General features: G+C 34.9%; 4 protein-coding genes across 7 annotated transcripts; 2 read left to right on the forward strand and 2 right to left on the reverse strand.

Annotated features, from left to right (window-relative positions):
* Positions 1-3: 3 nt before the first annotated feature.
* Positions 4-1,625, reverse strand: L(2)10685 (lethal (2) 10685). 2 transcript variants are annotated; one of them, XM_064061335.1, is made up of 4 exons: positions 1,498-1,625; positions 520-1,449; positions 215-471; positions 4-161 (listed from the first exon to the last, which is right to left on the reverse strand). In XM_064061335.1, exons 1-4 carry the CDS (start codon positions 1,552-1,554, stop codon positions 17-19), a joined length of 1,389 nt encoding a protein of 462 aa, XP_063917405.1. In that variant the 5' UTR covers positions 1,555-1,625; the 3' UTR covers positions 4-16. The 2 variants fall into 2 exon arrangements, with proteins under 2 accessions (XP_063917405.1, XP_063917406.1); XM_064061336.1 differs by having other exon boundaries at positions 520-1,445; positions 1,498-1,599.
* On the forward strand, positions 1,572-9,846 carry LOC135133078 (uncharacterized). The gene is made up of 7 exons (XM_064061330.1): positions 1,572-2,098; positions 2,210-3,352; positions 3,405-3,546; positions 3,594-3,839; positions 8,442-8,761; positions 8,813-9,094; positions 9,153-9,846. Exons 2-7 carry the CDS (start codon positions 2,268-2,270, stop codon positions 9,211-9,213), a joined length of 2,136 nt encoding a protein of 711 aa, XP_063917400.1. The 5' UTR covers positions 1,572-2,098; positions 2,210-2,267; the 3' UTR covers positions 9,214-9,846.
* Positions 9,847-10,697: 851 nt separating this feature from the next.
* On the forward strand, positions 10,698-11,406 carry Rps26 (Ribosomal protein S26). The gene is made up of 3 exons (XM_064061341.1): positions 10,698-10,807; positions 10,979-11,156; positions 11,206-11,406. The coding sequence occupies exons 1-3, from the start codon at positions 10,805-10,807 to the stop codon at positions 11,373-11,375; spliced, it is 351 nt and encodes a 116-aa protein (XP_063917411.1). The 5' UTR covers positions 10,698-10,804; the 3' UTR covers positions 11,376-11,406.
* LOC135133082 (PEST proteolytic signal-containing nuclear protein-like) lies at positions 11,405-12,215 on the reverse strand. 3 transcript variants are annotated; one of them, XM_064061340.1, is made up of 3 exons: positions 12,017-12,215; positions 11,668-11,918; positions 11,405-11,630 (listed from the first exon to the last, which is right to left on the reverse strand). In XM_064061340.1, exons 1-3 carry the CDS (start codon positions 12,017-12,019, stop codon positions 11,501-11,503), a joined length of 384 nt encoding a protein of 127 aa, XP_063917410.1. In that variant the 5' UTR covers positions 12,020-12,215; the 3' UTR covers positions 11,405-11,500. The 3 variants fall into 3 exon arrangements, with proteins under 3 accessions (XP_063917410.1, XP_063917409.1, XP_063917408.1); XM_064061339.1 differs by having other exon boundaries at positions 11,405-11,621; positions 11,668-11,908; positions 12,017-12,214; XM_064061338.1 differs by having other exon boundaries at positions 11,668-11,908; positions 12,017-12,214.
* Positions 12,216-18,183: the final 5,968 nt, after the last annotated feature.

Consider the following 18,183-nt stretch of genomic DNA (forward strand, 5'->3'; position numbering starts at 1 on the left):
AAGTTGGTGTAAGTTTTTAGTTTATTCGTTTAAGTTTACAAAAATATGTGGGTCCGTAGTTTTGGGGTAAGTACGGTACAACAAGATGTCCATACTTCATTATCTTTTTACTGGCTAATTTGAACACATGTCGAGTTTGAAGCAGAGCTGGACTCAAATCCCTATAAAGCAACAATAATTAACAAATTAATGTTTTAAGTCGGACGGTACTTACACGACGACCACATCAATTTCGGTTTCCTCCCAGAGGTTTTTCAAAGCCATGTGTACCACCCCGTCATTTTGAATAGGGCTAAGTGAACAAGTGGAGTAGACCACAATACCACCTTTCTTTACAAGTTTTAAAGCATTAACTAATAATTCAGACTGTAGTTCAGGTAATTGTAGTCGTTCTCTGACACGGGACGGCTTAAAAATGTTATTGTCGTTTTCATGAAGTGAATGACGGTCTGTTGTGCATGGTACATCAACCTAGAAAACATGTTTTTTATTAGTGATAACTACTGAGTTATTTGTTACCAAAATCCTGTCAAAATTGTTCTTTGGAAAATACCTTCCGTCGATATTAGTGATTTGGAGCTTTCCTGTTTGCAACCACCGTTCTTTAAAGTCATAAAGAAACTGTCGTCCGATATTATAAAGGCGATTTGTGCGCGACATAGATACGTCATTTGCGACTATACTATCAGGGTACAGAGTTTGTATTGCTAGTAGTGTTTTCCCTCCAGGAGCTGCACACAAATCAAGAATTTTATTACCAGGTTTTATGTCTAGTGCCAGAACTGGTAAAATTGAGCCACCATCCATCAGATAATAATTTAAAACGCCAGTTGAACCAGTACGCGCTTTATCAAAGTCGCTATTATTGCTTTCCTCAAAACAGTAAATATTTAAATGTTCAGGAAAATTAATGTCATACTCTGGTATGACCGTTATGTCAAATTTATCAGTTTTGTAAAACTTGTAATGGGTAGATTCTGGTATAAAATCGTCTTTTCCTTTAATTTTTGTTGCTGGAACAAACTCATGAAGAATTTCTCCAGATAAAGTATCGCGACTGTCTACTAGACGCCTTTCATCAATTTCGGCATTTTCTAAACTAGCTTCTAAAGAAAGATCTGGCTTTGTTTCATCTACTTTTGCATCTAATTCTTTATCAATCTTATGAATTTCCGCAAGTTTTCGTTTCTTCTCACTTCTAGCTTTCCTCTCCTTTATATACTCCTTCTGAAGATTAAAAAGGGTTCTCACATTGAGGGCACCCTGGAGTTCGAGTTTTGCCATTGTGGCCTCAGAATCAGAGTAATTATTAATAACAGCGACATATTTTTGTTTTCCTAGGAGCCCCTCTCTCATAAATTCCCATTTATTCGTAAAAACTTGCTTGTAAAAGTCGTCGAAATGCGCTAGAGCTTTGTCAACCGGGTGATTTTTCTTTTGAACAACTGACTTGAAAGGGTGGTATTATTAATTGTGTGTCGAGTTTTGAAAACTTACCCAGTGGTCTGGGGCATGTTTGTGTCTGACGAATTGTCGGCAAACACGCGACAGCATTTTATTTAAAAAACTAACCTAAAACGGGTTGTCTCGGTTGTCAAAGTGACAGCTGCAGCTGTCACGTGTTCCGCGGGATTTTTAAAGTTCGGCTTGAACTGTGACGAATTGCCATTAATTAAAGCGTGAAAGAAATGTCATAAATTGTGTCGGAATCTGAATTGGCGTAAATATGATGATCTCATTTCGTCGTCTGGACGTAAATAAATCGGATACAAGTGCGCATATGTGAACAGTTGGCATCTGGTTCTAGAAGATGGGCTGGCTGTCGAATTAAATGCAAATTTCGGGTTTCTGCGAGGGTGTCATCCCCTGGGCCCTAGCGCAGTGTTTCGAGTCGGTTTTCCCGCATAATCTGCATAAATAGTTTTACGGTTTATTGCGAATTAAATGCGCGCTGTGCGAAAAACTCCAACATTAATAAAGGGGTTCGATTGTAGTCTAGTTCGGTCTCGCGTGTTCCGTCTCTGTCCGATACGTTTGGTCGGTTGTGAGGTGTGTCTGTGATCGCTTGCTAATTCCCGGGGTTGTACAAAATCCAAGGGTGAGTATTGATTGTAATGTTTCAGTTTGAAAACAGATTCTGGTAATTAATGTGCGTTTTTCTCCACGACGATTGATTTGTTTGTTAGTTACGTAAGTGGAAATGTTGCAGTTCGGGTCTGTTTTGTGGAAAACGTAATAATTGTGAAAATGGATGTGCTTGGCCGAAAATGGATGTTGGGGGGGCACTGTCTAAACAAGGACCATGTCTGGATACTGTAAGAGCACTACATCAGACTGTCGTAGCTTTAAGGGCGGCTCTAGAACAGAGTCGTTCCGAAATTTTAGAACTGAAAAGCAAACACTACCCGGTTGATTCTGTAGAACAGACCTTGAGGGCACTCACGCTCGAAAATCACGTCTTGAAAACCAAGCTAGTCGACGAGCAAGCTCAAAAACCAGTATTAGAAGAAACCCGCGACAATCCACTCGTTCACAATGAAGAGAAAAAATTAGAAACAACCCGCACCAAATCCCGAAAGAAAAAAGGAAAGTTTGAGGCTAAAATTTCAATTAAGTCGATTGGGAAAGCGTCGGCGTCTTTGGAAAGCCTTCTCGTGTTGAAATCTCCAACCGCCAAAAAGTTATCCGTTTCGAAAACAGTAAGTTTTTCTAATTTGACCACTTTGGGCGACACTTCCACCAAAAATTTATCAGCGTCGAAAACTGTCAGCTTTTCTAACATAAACACATTACCTTCTGAAACCGAGATGAACAGTAATAACAACAACGAAACACGAGACGAAGAACCGGTTCCACAGAATGATCTAGAACAAGACCAAGATCAAGAAGTCGACGATATAGAGTTAATTTTTACCACAGACGAGACCAAAGACTCTGATTTTAAAGAACAGTTAGTCTCTATAGAACCTGGTGACTCCCACGCCGACACAGGAAACCTACTGCAATGTCCAGATCTTGACCAGAACCTTGACGTTTCTGATCGAGAACTCGACGATGACGTCTTCAACGACAACACGGATGTGGACTTCAGACGCGAAAACTCTCAATTGTACAACTCAAAATCCGACAACTCCATCAACCAAGAAAAGAGTCTGAAAAGCTGCTACTCCTACCAAGATTCCAGTTTCGAAAATAAGTCACTAGAAAAAGATGAGAGTTTCGACCGGTTTGAAGAACGTGTTAGAATTATCGAGACGGACATCTCGAAATGTGGCATACAAGACCCAGAATACGGGGGTTTGAGGAGGAACACGTGCCCTAATCCTCTTTCCTACAGGCCGCTTATACACAGGTATATTTATTAGAGTTCCGTTGATTTTGATATTTATATGAGTGTATGATAGGGAGGCCCTTGCTAAGGGATCACGGAAAACTCGACCAATTCTAGCCCATTCTAACGCCATACGAAAAGACTCGGGTGCACAGACTGACATTTCCGCTTTGCCTGGTTCATCATGGTTGTCTGAAAGCAATTTAGTCAATAAAGTGCGTGATCTTTTGAGGTTATTTGCATTCTAATTAAGCTATTTTAGGCTCGCGGGGGTGAGAATTTTACTACTTTGCCGTCGAAGTTCCCCTTACCTGGATCAAGACTGAGATTATCAGAGAAAACGGTCGAAGCCCGACGAGTTTTGCTTTCAGATATAGGGTTTACTAGTATGGTGCCGGAATTGTCGAGGTCAGCCGATCATTTGTGTCCTCCTAATATTAAAGCTCCAGTTGTAACTACTTACGGGCAGTTTTTGAAGACTAGTGACTTCCAGTCGCCGGGTTTTACCGTAAGTTGTCTGTCTTTTTTCGTCAATTTGAGAGGCGTTTCGGAAAAAGTAATCTGTGATACCTAAAATTGTGTGTTTATTTTTTACAGAATTGAGAAACAGAATGAGAGATATATTTTCGAAAAAAATTTTGATCATGCTAATAAATTAATTACTGAGAATACTTTCATTGTTTGTAGTAGGGTCATTTTGACGAACGCCTAATTGTATGTCTTTTGAACGTTCACAGAGTGTACAATAAAAATTTTTAAGACTATTTTCTACGCTAACAAAAATTTTCTCTAGTCATCCCCAACTCTATTTCGGGGCCCCACATCTTACATTTCAAATATACAGGATGTTATAATTATAAATGCAATAAATTTTCCTAAAAATATAACAGACACAAAAAAAATACATACATAAATATTAAATAAGAATATATTTTTACTTTTAGTTCCAAAAACAACATATTTTTACTTCCCGAGCGTAAGCTAAGGTAGTATAGTAATCGAGTCCATCGGGCGACTTGCCAGTTTCATGTGTTTTTACGTTTCATAACCTCTAGAGTACGAAAAAAGTGGTCTCTCGTTACCGTCTGTCTGTCGTTTGTCTGCCTGTCTGTGTCAATTTTTATTAAACAGATAATTTCCGAAGCTACTGAACCGATTGTTGTCATATCTTCTGTGCATATTAAGAACATCATCACCAACATAATGACGTCATCTCAAAGGATATTAAAATAAAATTATTTAATGTTATATGTACGTTATATGATGAGTCAATTTGTTTCATTTATTAAATCAGGAACGGCTCACTTCAATTTCTCAAAAATTTGGGAATACAACACTGTTGTTATTAGTAATATACTACGCCTATCCAAAGTGACATACGTGTCCTTGCAAAAATGTTGATGATGTCATCACAAAATTTTGCGAACGAAAAACTCATTTGAAACAGACGCCTAGCACACTGCTTCACATTTATTTTTAACATTAACTTTCTGTCAAATAACCTTCCACCAATTTTTTTAAGACGCCCATGTTGCTGGCAAAACTCAAAATAATAGTAATAATAAGGGAGCCCCTTTGTAAATTTCTCGGTGGGCCCCCAGGTCCTCAATCCGACACTGTAAATATCCTTAAAATTACTAGAGCAAAGTACGTCATGTTGGTGTTCGCGTTATAAATATTTACATTAAAATTAAAATGTTTATCCTTCCAAAGAAATTAATAAATCTTTACTGAAAAATGCACGCAAAATATGCATGTATAAATTCTTCAGGGACGAGGGAGGTTCTGCTTGAATAGTTTTCCACTGGTTTAATCAATTAACTGATTTTTTTCTAAATTTTTGAATGCGGTTTTAATTTGGTAACGTAAGTAGACAGCTGAAAAACTAATTTTCGTTTTTCCTTTTTTACTTCCCGAGTGAAAACTGGAAAAGTGTTGTAACAGGGTCCGAATTGGCGAATGGCTAATTTCATATTTTCTCGAAGTCTCATAACACCTAGAGTATGAAAAAATAGGTCTCCCATTTGCGTCTGTGTGGCCTCTGTCGTTTGTTGGTCATTTTATTTGACAGATTTTCGAAACTAGTGATTGTGAAATTGATCCGATCGTAGTACTGTTTAAATTTTATGAAATATATTTCTGTTTGCTTATTAATCGGCCTTAATCTTTTACCCTAGACATCTAGACTTTTTTTTATATAAAAAAGCAAAATTTTACAACATTTTACAATTTAAGTACGAAATTGATTGTTCTGGAAAAACATTAACCAAAATTTATTTATTTAATCCCTTCAAAAACTTGATGACATAATGTGAACAATTTTTTGTGGATAAATCTTATTTAGAAGATGCAAAATACATATTGTGGTATTGTCTACACTTGTGTTTTATGTGTTTTATCAATACAGCCATATTTTTTAGAATTGATTATACAAGATGCAGAAGCAATTCGTTTTATTGATTAAATCAAAAACAGTTTGTTTCATTTTCTTGAAATCTGGGAATACAGTTGTTTTAACTGTAATTTCAAAATCAACACATTTTTATTTTCATATAACATAAGAAATAAAATTTTCGTAATCAAATTTGAAAATTATCTAAAAAACTGGATTGTGCTTCAGGGGCGAGGCAATTTCAGTTTAAATAATTTTAAATTAATTTTTACTTACCGAGCGTAAGCTGTCCTCTGTCTGTCGTCTGTCTGTCTGTCTGTCGTCTGTCTGTCTGTCTGTCGTCTGTCTGTCTGACGTCTGTCGTCTGTCTGTCTGACGTCTGTCTGTCTGTCGTCTGTCTGTCTGTTTGTCGAGTGTCTGCTGTCTGTCTGTCGTCTGTCTGTCTGTTTGTCGAGTGTCTGCTGTCTGTCTGTCGTCTGTCTGCCGTCTGCCTGCCATCTGGCTGTCATCTATCTGTCGTGTGGCTGTCACCTGTGTCGATATTTATAAATAAATAAATAAATAAATAAATAAATAAATAAATAAATAAATAAATAAATAAATAAATAAATAAATAAATAAATAAATAAATAAATAAATAAATAAATAAATAAATAAATAAATAAATAAATAAATAAATATGTAAATAAATAAATAAACTTTATTACGGGGAACCCCATTATATCTAAATTACAAATTATAATTAAATACACTAAAAATTAAATTAAATTAAACATCCTACCTAATGTGAAAAATAAAGATATTTATTAGAAATATAATTTCCGAAATTCCAGGATCGATTGTTGTAAAATTTTGTGAGTATTTTAGGAATATTATGTAATGGACTGATCGTTGTGGAATTTTATATGTAAAAGATTTTTGGAAAAAAATTCAAAATTATAAAAACATTTTGCAATTTAATTTTGAATCTACAAAACCGAATGCTTTGAAATCTTGGAGATGTTTTAAAGTTATCATAAGCATGGTAAATTTTTGATCAAAATATATTTGTTCATCCCCCTAAAAAAGGGATGACGTCACTTTAAAATTTTGCCGAATAAATCTTATCTTAAATGTGCAAAGTATGATGAGTCAATACTTGTGATTTATCACAGCATTCATATTTTTTAGATTTGCTTAAACAGGTGGCCCCAAAAAATTAATGAATGAGTCAATTTATTTTATAGATTAAATCAGGAACGGCTCACTTCATTTTCCCAGAAAATTTTGGGAATACAATATTGTTATTTTTTAATTTCCATTTTACACTAAATAAAATACGTTAGTGAAATGGAGAAAACAGGTGGGCGGGGCTAAATTTAGCTTTTTTCTAGATTTATGAGCAACCAGTAGCCCCGCGCACACACCCCTTCTTCGTTCCAGTGATTAATCTTAATAATGTTCAGTCCTAGCTTAGCAAGTTTTAGCCTCGCCCACCCGCCTCAGCTGTTGGAAATGTGGCTCCTACATTCATATAAAACGTTAGTATACATATAATTGTGATTTTTTTGCTAAAATCTGGATGCCTAGGGTTAAAACTCAAGGTGATTCATAAACCGCAAGTCTAGGAGTATGTTATTTTATAAAATTTAAATACTATGATTCCCAATATAAAGTTTTGCAACAATCTGCGTTAAGCTCGGGAAGTAAAAAACGTACAAGAGTTCGAACATGCAGCCTCTCGTACATATTACAATCGAGAAACAAATTTAATTTCTTTAACTAGTTCTATTAAAGTCACGAATGTCCTAAATGAAAAGAAAATATTTACTACGAGAGGGGGGAAAATGGTTTGAAAAATATGTAAACTTGACCGCTTTTTTGCCAGAACCATAAATTAATTACTAATCCTTCTAAGTTGTTTTGCAAAACCTTCGTTCCAGAACCGTAGCTCTTTTATTACGAATCAACGATCTATCCGTACTTTTGTCATTTTACAAGAAAATAAACAAATGCTAATTTGAAACTAAATTATAATAAATGAAATTTCATCCAGAACTACGTCCTTTTATTTGGTATAAGTTGTACATAATTTTATTTGATAATACATGTCACGTAATTTGTGAACACTTTATAAATAGCTATAACAAGTGGACTTTTGTTAATCTAAATAGGTAAATGGTAGGAGACTTGAAAGCAAACATGGCAACGTTATTTGCGTGTCTTCTGGTCATGCAAATCAAACTGGCGGCTGTCTAATCAGTAATCTAGTAATTGAACTATTATCTATTCGATCTTTTAATCGTTCGTAAATTACACGCAATTTCAAGCTGCTAGTTTTTTAAGCAAAAAGGGGAAACACGCATGAGAATAAAATTGTAAAATATTTTTAAAAGATCCTATTAGTAACAAATGAAGTATTAATTTTTTTCCTTTCATTCTTAGAAATCGTGGATCTTGTATGCATAATCATTAAAATTAATAAATGGAATTTCGTGGTGGGTGGCAAAATACTCGTGTAGAGGGGCATAAGTTCAATCACAGTGACCAGTTGATAATTATAACCAATTGAAATATTACGTTTAAAAGATTGTTTAAATACTATCAAATGGTAAATAGTGTCATTTAAAATTGGCATTAGTAAAAATTATAAAGAATCTCGTCCCGATTGATAAAGCAATTACTTTTTCCGAAATATCATCACCATTAAACACCGGGTCAACATCGTTTTCATTTTAGTCGCAAAAATTTACATGGACCACCACTACAGCTACACCAAGCGAAGGCAGTTACTCGCAATCTCGCTACAATAGCTTTTATCCCCTATCTTCTCCACCCATCCCGTCAAGAAGGTGCTCCGCTCCAGTATCTCCGTCTAGAAGATCAACGATTAAACCTGCACCCTCCAAAGTTAGGTTCGCTAATGGTTCTCTTCCAGAACTGCGAGGTGACTGGACCCTCACTTTAGACAGTGGCGATTCCACCGACAGTTTGGTGGAAGAAGCCGAAAACTATTTAAGACGTTCAATTGACTGCATTATGACAACGAGAGATTATGGGTATGAGTTCACTTCTTTCGCAGTTGCACCTGATTGAAGCGTCCTTTCCAGAACTGAAAGTAAGAAGAGTGTGCCTAGGCGAGCATCAGCTCCGGAACCGTCTGGAGACAACGTACCACCTCAAGGGTGGCAGCCGTTTCTCCCGAGGGTTCCACGAGACTTGAAACCAGATCACTGGGTCAAAGTGATCACGCCTGAAGGGCGCGTGAGGGGCGGAAGGGTTAGGTACGTGGGACCTGTAGTGTCCCAAAGCGACCAATTCGTTGGGGTCCAACTGGGAACTCCGGATGGACACTCCGATGGTACTTTCAACACTAGGAGGTATTTTCAATGGTACATGCTATGTGTGTGATTGGTTGTTCGATTTTAATTGTTGGTTTTTGTTTCACAGTGAACCCTATCATGGTATTTTTGTACCTTTCAAGAAGGTTATTATGGGCTGGCGACCATAGTATCGGGAACACTTAATTTCTTCTTTATTCAATGTGCCATAATGTTATTGTTTAAGCAATATTAATTCAAGTTAGGCCAATTTGTGTTCAATTATTGGGTTAATTCGTCGTTCAGAAAACTCCAATCTGATCGCTTCCTATGACAAATGAAGAAGAAAAAAAAGACAGAGATGTGCCTTCGTCTTAATTTTATGGCTTACTTATTACTCTTCTGAGAGTTTAACTGAGGAATTGTCGTTCTCACTTTCGTTCTATTACTTTGAATAATATAACCGAAATGTAATCTTTATGCAAGCTGTAGAAATAGAAAGTTAAGTCTGACAAAAAGAGTCAGATATTTATAACTGTTATTCTCTTAGATATATTGTGTTATTGAGACCAATTAAAGAGTCGGCCTAAATTTGTTGAACTGTTTAACAATGAGAATGGTCAATTTTCCTATGTATCGCCGTTAATAGATCAGTATTAAAAAGGGTGTACAGGGCAACACTAAAAGTAATAAATAAACATATCTATGTCAGTAACAAGTCTTTTATTTTTTCGGTAAGGTAAGAAAACAGTGTATAAAATAACAGTTGCAAAGAGAAATAAATACAGAGAAAGAGTTTGAGACGAAGAAGAAAAAAAAAAGAAGAAGAAGAGAGCGAAAGATAAGACGAAGAAGAAGAAAGAAGAACAGTCAAAAGTAATTAATGTCCGCCGTGTCCATGAACTGGGAAGTCGGCGTACCATCCAAAGGACCCGTGTTCTCCTTTGTGGGCTCCAAAATCAACGGCGTCGTGGTGGTGTCCTCCACCAGCTTGTCTCTGTGCTCTCAGGACGCTTTCAGCAGGCAGAGGCACTTGGTTTTCAGTGGGAGTAGCCATCGCATAAACGGCGAAGATGGTCAAAGCCAAGAATAAACCTGCCAACTAAAAAAATAATAAGCATCTGTGTAATTAAAGCACCACTCTAACTCACCAGTTTCATTTTGCGTCTTTGAATTGTCGATGCTCAGTGTCTATCTGTTGTGAAATTTTCTATTTATATTAATAAATAGTACTTTCACCACTACCACAAAAACAAATTTCAATCAAACAATTCGAGCGTTTCGTTTGAATTTGAAATTTGCGCACTGGCTGATCAAGTGTAACGTGTTTTTCTCTTTCAACGACATTGTTCTAGTCAGCACGCTCTGAAAGTGTCACTTTGCTTTGTTTAACAGTTAAAGAATAGCCCAGAAAGTTTGTACCGATATCTCGGTTTTTGCGGAAAGAAGGAATTATTAGGTCGTTAAACCAAAAAGTCTTGTTTAAATTACAGTACATGTGAAAAACGATAGAGAAATCTGAGTTATTTAGGATGTATTAGTTTCGCTGTGCGTTACACGTTTTGGACAAATAAAAAACACGATTACAGTTATTTACTGTATTAATTATTCACTTATAAAAAACATCGACCATGTTTTTTCAAATTTAAATTACATTCTGTCGGTTGTGTGAAAATTTCAAGCTTCGCGCGCTGACTCCAACGGAAATCATTACCTGGCGGTGACACGAAAATCCCTAACGTCAAGTCTTTCACATCCGTTCAGCAGCGAGTAGTGACAAAAATGGTGAGTTTCTGTGTTTTTATTAAAATAGTAACGATTTTTAGTGTTAAAGTTTAATATAAATAATATTAGAGAACGCAATTAGTTTATTAATTTCTATTAGTTTCATTTTGTGTAAAAATATTTGCGACGTGTGACTCTAACCTCAAATCGTCCTCATGGTGTTTGTTGTAGACGTGTAAAAGGCGCAATGGAGGACGCTCCAAGCACGGACGTGGTCATGTTAAGCCCGTCCGCTGCACCAACTGTGCTCGATGTGTCCCAAAAGACAAGGCCATCAAGAAATTCGTTATTCGAAACATTGTCGAAGCTGCTGCAGTAAGAGATATTACTGAAGCATCAGTTTATTCTCGTAAGTCGATTTTAACGTGTTGGTGATTTTGCTAATCGTTTATTTGTAGAATACGTTCTCCCGAAACTGTATGCTAAGTTGCACTACTGCGTCTCGTGCGCTATTCACAGTAAAGTTGTGCGTAATAGGAGCAAGAAGGATCGTAGGATCAGAGTGCCGCCACAGCGGAACTTCCCAGGTCGCGACAACACTCGTGCGCAACAACCACAAAGAAAGTAAATATTCACTTTGTAATAAATTTTGAAAAATATTTTTAAAGTGTTTAATTTTAATACCTCACATTCATATATCTAAAGATAAATAAATTATTGCAATAACAGAAATATCAGGTAATTGTGCAGATATTAGTTATCTGTGGTACCGTCCATTGCTTCTTTTAGGTTCTTTTCAAAGAGTTTCTTTGAATCTGAGAATCCCTGCTTCGTTTTGCCGAAAGAGTTTGGTCCAGACGACGTGGGTGTGTCCCTGTTGGAACTAAATTTATATTTGTAATGCCCTGTTTCCTACATACCTCCCGATATTCCTCATCCTCATTCGAGCTTCTGGTGGCATCTCCTCAGGTTCGTCGTCGCTTTCTTGGTTAAAGGCCGACGCTATAGTTAATTTAGGTTTAGAATTTAGTTTTTGAGAGCTTAGTTTCATCTGAATTCCGATATTCTTGAGTCTCTTTTTGGCTTCAAGTGAAACATTGTCTGCTTTCTTTTCGTCTTTTCTTTGAGGTGAACGTGATCTGTCTCTGGGTGAATCTTTGCCTAATAAACACTGACGGATTTAAAGTTTTAAATTAAAACGCTGTGACAATATTTTAAAGCAAAGCAGATTGCAAAATTTTTGGTTATGTTTTGACAAATTAAATTTACCATGATCTTTGTGCCCTTCACGTTTTTTGTCGCTCATCGCCACCACGTTGTTAATTCTACTTTAGAAATTTGTGATTTAATCACTTTGTTACGATTTTGCTGGATTTTCATCAGCCAGGTACATTTTTTCTATGCTAAAAATGACATCTTGTGGTATCGATAATAGAAAACTGCCGCAAGGGTCTACGGACAGACTGCAACTTTTATGTGGACTTGCGCTGTAGTACCGATGTGTTCGTGAATCTTCGGACGTCACAATTTTTTCGTCAGTATGTAGTCAAATTTAAAATGCACTGTATTATTTTATTTAACTCCACCATTCCACTAATACTTAGAACAGCATAATTATGGAATATGATTGTAAGATCCGGGTTACAAAAGTATTTAATCTCGGCATTAATTTAATTAAACCATCGATCACATGATCAAATTCAACCAATCAAGGACTTTCATTCATACATTAAATTTTAATTGGAATTAAACATAATTAATTCTACTAAAGCAATCTTAAGTAAATTTTAGCAATCGTTGCGTATAAACCGGCCTCAACGTTTGTAATTTTAAGTTTAGCAGAGAGTAAAAATATTTTACAGAAGTTAAAATTAATCGTGTGTAATTAATTCTAATTTATACTTGAGGGATGAGTCATGAATCATGATCATGAATTAAGCTTAGGGGCTCAGGTATCTTTTTACTTCTTAAGCGAAAGGAAGTGTTGCACATAACCAAATAGGGTCGACAAATGTCGAAATTTATATTTTCTTGCTGTTTCATGCTTCTTCACACCTCATAGAATCTTTTTTGTTTGTTGCCTGATCACTGGTTACTTTAAAATTTTCGTGCAGTGACTATGGATTACTGTCGAAATAGCAAAAACGTGGCCACCTACAATTTGTCTATTCACCCACTTCAAAAAATTGATGACGTCATCTTCAAATATTATTATGTAAACGTCACATTTCATTTATTACTGATTTTTGTAATGGTTTATTCTTAACCACAGGCTTGTACCACCGAATTCTATGGTGGTTTAATACGGAGACTATACAACACATCTTTTTCAAAAAAATAATGGGTATAGTGGGGTATTAAATAGAAAATAAAAAACTGACGAAAAAGTTAGTGAGATCAGTGACTTATGCATTCATACATACATTCATACATTTTAAAATTATTCCAGAGAGCTTACTGTTGGTATATTTTGGAGATATCTTTTTCAACTTTGAGTAACTTTCTGTAATGACTTTGGTAGAAAATAGAACACTAGCATACTAGATCAGTTGTAAAAGTTATTTATTATTTTTTCCTCATGTATTAAATAAAAAATATTACTGTATTACCAAAATAAAAAAAATCAAATGAAACATTTTCAATTAATTTAGAAACTTAATTTTAAACATCCTATATGTGCAGTAAAATAAAGGTTATAAGTTATTCGCATGTTTTAAGTGAATTTTTCGATTACAAAATTTGTGATGACGTCATCAACATTATACCTGTGATTATACCAAAGACACGTATATAAATTTAGGATATGTGGAGTGTAATACCAATAATAACAGTACTATATTCGCAAATTTTATGGAAAATTAGGTGAGATTAGCTTTATTTAATCAATAAAACAAATTGCCTCCTTCATTTTTTTTTGAGTCATTCTGTGTAAACTATTCTAAATAAGGTGCTACTCACAACGACCAGATTACACATCGAAATATGAAAGAAAACAGTGAGTTCTGCTATCGAGGACTCCATCTTGCATTGATACAAACGCATTATCCTAAGAAACCACAACAGGAAGCGGAACGGCTCACGGTCACAATTTACGATTGTTTCTGCTTGTTTCATGAAACTTACCTAATTTTTGAATCCGAAAAGATATTTTTTGAATTTTGTAATTGAATTTTCTTAATACAAAAAAAAAATGGTCTAAGGTTATTTACACCCCCTGAAGTAGAGTCCAACTAGTTCAGCTTTTTCAAAAAATCATAAACACCTAAAATTTGACAACAATCGGTTGTTGTACGATTCTGATTTTTTTTTTTTAAACCTACATGCGTGCGGTTAAAAATAGGACCGAATTAATAAATTACAAATATAGAAACATATTTTTTTGTACATTTTCGTATTTACTTAACAAAATTTTCATATGACAATATCAAATTTTTGGCTACGACTATTTTTTTTCCTTTTTTTTTTAGTTTTATAAGTCCAGTGGTCCCGGAGTTTATCTATATGTATAATAAAATATGTATATGACAGACAGACGAAAACGGGAAACCAACTTTTTCATATTCTAGAATGTTCTAGAAGATAGAAGTAATTTCACTACGAAAGGTGACAGGGGCGGGGCTTAAGTTGCGCGTTTCGTAGTCTGGCTAGCAGTGGCGTAGCATCGATGTATCGAGAAGAGAGGCTCTGCTGAGTTATAGTTCTTTTAAAGACAACTAAAAAAAGAACGTCTACAAAAAAATTGGTCTAAAGAGTTTAGACAGTACTTCCTTCGCTGTCGGGAACGTGACGACCGCAAGCCTATTTGTCTTTTTTCGTATTACATTTTTGTAATTCATGAATTAATCAATAAAATTAATTGACTCAGTCATTTATTTTTTTTTCAGACACCCCGTATAAGCAAATTTAAAATATATTAATGCAGCGATAAATCACGAGTATAGACTCATCATTCTTTACACATTTAAGATAGCATTTTTTTAGCAAAATTTTGCGGCGGCGCGATCAAATTTTTAGGGGGGATGAGCAAATACATTTTGGTCACAATTTTACCATGCTTATAAATTTAAAATATCTTCAAGATTTCAAAGCATTCGGTTGTGTAGATCCTGATTAAATCAATAAAATTAATTCACACTGTCATTGATTTTTTTGAGTTATCCTGTATATGCAAATCGAAAAAAATTAGAATGGAATGATAAATCACAACTACAGACTCATCATATTTTGGACATTTAAGATAGGATTTATTCAGCAAAATTTTGAGGTGACGTCATCAATTTTTTAGCGGGAGATGAGCAAATGCATTTTGACGATAAATTTATCATGCCTATGACAACTTTAAAACACCTCCAAGATTTCAAAGCATTCGGTTTTGTAGTTCCTGATTAAATCAATAAAATAAATTCACGCATTCATTAATTTTTTGAGTCACCTGTATATACAAATTCAAAAACTATGAACCGAATGATAAATCACAACTACAGACTCATCATATTTTGTACATTTTAGATAGGATTTATTCGGCAAACTTTTGAGCTGACGTCATCACTTTTTTGGAGGGGATAAGTAAATATATTTTGATTACAATTTTATCATGCTTGTCATAACTGTAAACCATCTGCAAGATTTCAAAGCATTCGGTTTTGCAGATTCAAAATTAAATTGCAAAATGTTGTTTGATAATTTTGATTTTTTCTCCAAAAATCTGGACGTTTCGGGTAAAAACTCAATTCGGAGTCATAAACTACATGTGTAGGACTATGTTATTTTATACAATTTAAAACCCATTTACTATGTGCAATTTTGAACTGACGTCATTGCATTAGTGGTGGGGATGATTAGACAAATTTTGGTTAGCGTTTTACCATCTACATGATATTCCTAATATAAATACATATAGAGGTCATGAAAGGCCGAGAAAACGTAAAAGTAGAGAGTCGGCCGACGGACTCGATTACAATACTTCCTTTGCTTACGTTCGGGAAGTACAAATAGAGACAACTATACAGCGTGTTATTGAAAGGTACGTACAAAATAAAATCGGCAATTGGTCTCGAAGTATGGGTGCTAAAATTTAAAAAAAGTTCAAGTAAAAGTGTTCTCCTTTTAGAGATAAAAATTACTAAAATTGTTGTCCAAATTCGTTGTACGCCTCTGATAAAAAGAAACTCTATAGAAACAAAAGGGGGTCTTATTTTTTATTATTGTTACAGTTGCTAGAATTTACTAAAATAAATTAATTTTACCTGTTTATCTTTTAGTAGCGTCTAAAAAGGTTGGATAGGGGTTAATTTTCCCCTTATAATGTTGATAACACAAAATAAGTTTTTCAGAGTTCTTAGACTTCGGGAAGAACTGTCAATTTTGTTGTACGTACCTTTCAATAACACCCTCTATAATAAAAATAAATTTGTTTGATAAAAAATTGATGAAAAATAAAAAGAAAAATGTTATCAGATCTTGTTGACCGTCTCTTTTCAGTGACATGAAAATCGTAGAATATTTGACGAATGGTTTTCTCAAAATTTTCGTCTAATTACTGACTTTCGGTACAGGTTTTGTTTTTGTCGGAGAGAAGCTTGATTTTTCCCCAGATTTGGCTTTTCCTTGCTCTTTTGTAATGCTGTGATAAGCGTTTTTCGGAATTCCAGTAGCTGCCCTGACGCGTTCTCTATAATTTGCTATAGGAATTGTAGTTCCCTCTTCAGCTTTTTGTTTATTATTTTTCTAGTTTGAGAATGAAGGGGCTTACGTTTGCCAGTTTTTGAGTTGAACATTTTCACTTGATTTAAAATCCAAAAATGCAGTAACGTATTATCCGTTCACGATCTTTATATAGTAGGGCTGGCCATGAAAATCTAGTGAGTTTGTTGGTATTCGATGCAGAAGAATAAAAATTCCCTGAACTTTTTTCGTTAGGTTATGTTTTATTACATTAAAGGTTAAAAAATATGCCAGAAATATAAACATTGTTGCCGATACTTTCAGTTTTCAGTAGCAATGACCAAGTTAACGGTATCCATTTCTTAGAAAGCATAAAACTTTACGGTATTTAAAACAGTTATTTGGCTTTTTGTAAGTGTTTGTTTCATATGTAAGGAACAAACACTAAAATTTCACTTAAACATTTATATGAATGGGGGTTCTACATACGACTATTGTCGCATGCCGCATTTAGCATTTCATCTTTAATTCTCAATCTGCTCGCCCACTCTTCTTATTAGAAATGGAAATTTCGACCTTTGTGAACAGCCTATTTCCATGTCTTCCAACTTCTTTTTTCACTTTTCTAAGATTACTAAAATGGTTGGTAAAAGACAACAACCTTGCTCTAATGCTTTGATGAGTTTAGCTCTTCTGAAACATTTTTCCGGCCTTAAATTGAAAGATTTATCTATATAGCTATTACTAATGCTTACGTAAGTGCTCTTTATTTGCTTTTACTAAGTAAGTACTTCCAAACGCTTATTAATAAGAACGTTACTATACGCCTTCTCCAGGTCCATGAAGAGTTACAAAAAAAAGAACATGCTTAAAATTTGGTGCAAAGTAACAACGTGGATGATCTAACTAAAATTATACTTATTTTATTGTACGTCAGGCAGTTTTTCACATACTACCTTGGTAAATTTAGAACGAAAGATGCGTAAAAATATCACCCCCCGACAAGCTACAATTCACTCCATTTCCATTATTTCGCTATGAAAATCTGTATCATCACCGTCATTTTCAAATTCAGATTCTGAATCAGATTCACCTAGCGAAATAATGAAAGGAGGTATAGATTCGTACGAAAGATTTCCCATATTTTTTCCCAATCTGCCAAAATAAGTTTTTCACAATGTTTACAAAAATTTTGCCACATGCTTGGAGTACATTTAGAAAGCCCCTCAAGCCATACATTCTCCACCCTATTTTTTAATGAAAGTTGAGAATTTATATGCTTGTTGTAATAGTTCTTACAAAATCCCCACGCCATTTCAATTGGATTATATTGACAATGGTACGGAGGTAATCTAAGAACTTCATGGTCACTGTCTCGTCTACCAAATATCTTTTTTTTTTGTTTCTGAAGGGTTTAATTAAATCCCACAACTGTTTCTTCGAAAATTTTTTGTCTAATTCAACACTATGTTTAAAGAGCCATTCCTGCATTTCACATTTTTTGCTAGAAAAAGTGGGTGGTTTATCCAACTGAACCGAATGATACGGTGCATTGTCTAAAATCACCACACATTTTTGGTTCAACTTTGCCAAAGCAGGAATGAGGTGATTAATCACCCAATTTTGAAAAATTAGCCCGTCCATCGTTTTATGATAGTCTCTATCGTTATTTTTTGAATTTAAAAAATTGTTACAACCTTCCAAGAACCCCGTTGAACAACCCGCGTGGAGAATAGTAAACCTTGATCCTTCACTTTTAATTTTGGTGGGAT

Source organism: Zophobas morio, unplaced genomic scaffold (genome assembly GCF_036711695.1).
Source record: "Zophobas morio isolate AGI-343-1 ecotype UQ-CSIRO unplaced genomic scaffold, CSIRO_AGI_Zmor_V1 ptg000021l, whole genome shotgun sequence".
In the NCBI taxonomy this organism is placed as follows: Eukaryota; Metazoa; Arthropoda; class Insecta; order Coleoptera; family Tenebrionidae; genus Zophobas; species Zophobas morio.

Bases quoted from the DNA above. Each gene is read 5' to 3' on its own strand.
- Rps26 (XM_064061341.1), top strand. The intron at 11,157-11,205 runs GTAAGTCGATTT...GTTTATTTGTAG, and splicing joins TGAAGCATCAGTTTATTCTC to AATACGTTCTCCCGAAACTG.
- LOC135133078 (XM_064061330.1), top strand. From the start codon at position 2,268: ATGGATGTTGGGGGGGCACTGTCTAAACAAGGACCATGTCTGGATACT. The intron at 3,353-3,404 runs GTATATTTATTA...AGTGTATGATAG, and splicing joins TACAGGCCGCTTATACACAG to GGAGGCCCTTGCTAAGGGAT. The intron at 3,547-3,593 runs GTGCGTGATCTT...AAGCTATTTTAG, and splicing joins AAAGCAATTTAGTCAATAAA to GCTCGCGGGGGTGAGAATTT.
- LOC135133082 (XM_064061338.1), bottom strand. From the start codon at position 12,053: ATGAGCGACAAAAAACGTGAAGGGCACAAAGATCATG. The intron at 11,909-12,016 runs GTAAATTTAATT...AGTGTTTATTAG, and splicing joins TGAAGGGCACAAAGATCATG to GCAAAGATTCACCCAGAGAC. The intron at 11,631-11,667 runs GTATGTAGGAAA...ATATAAATTTAG, and splicing joins AGGATGAGGAATATCGGGAG to TTCCAACAGGGACACACCCA.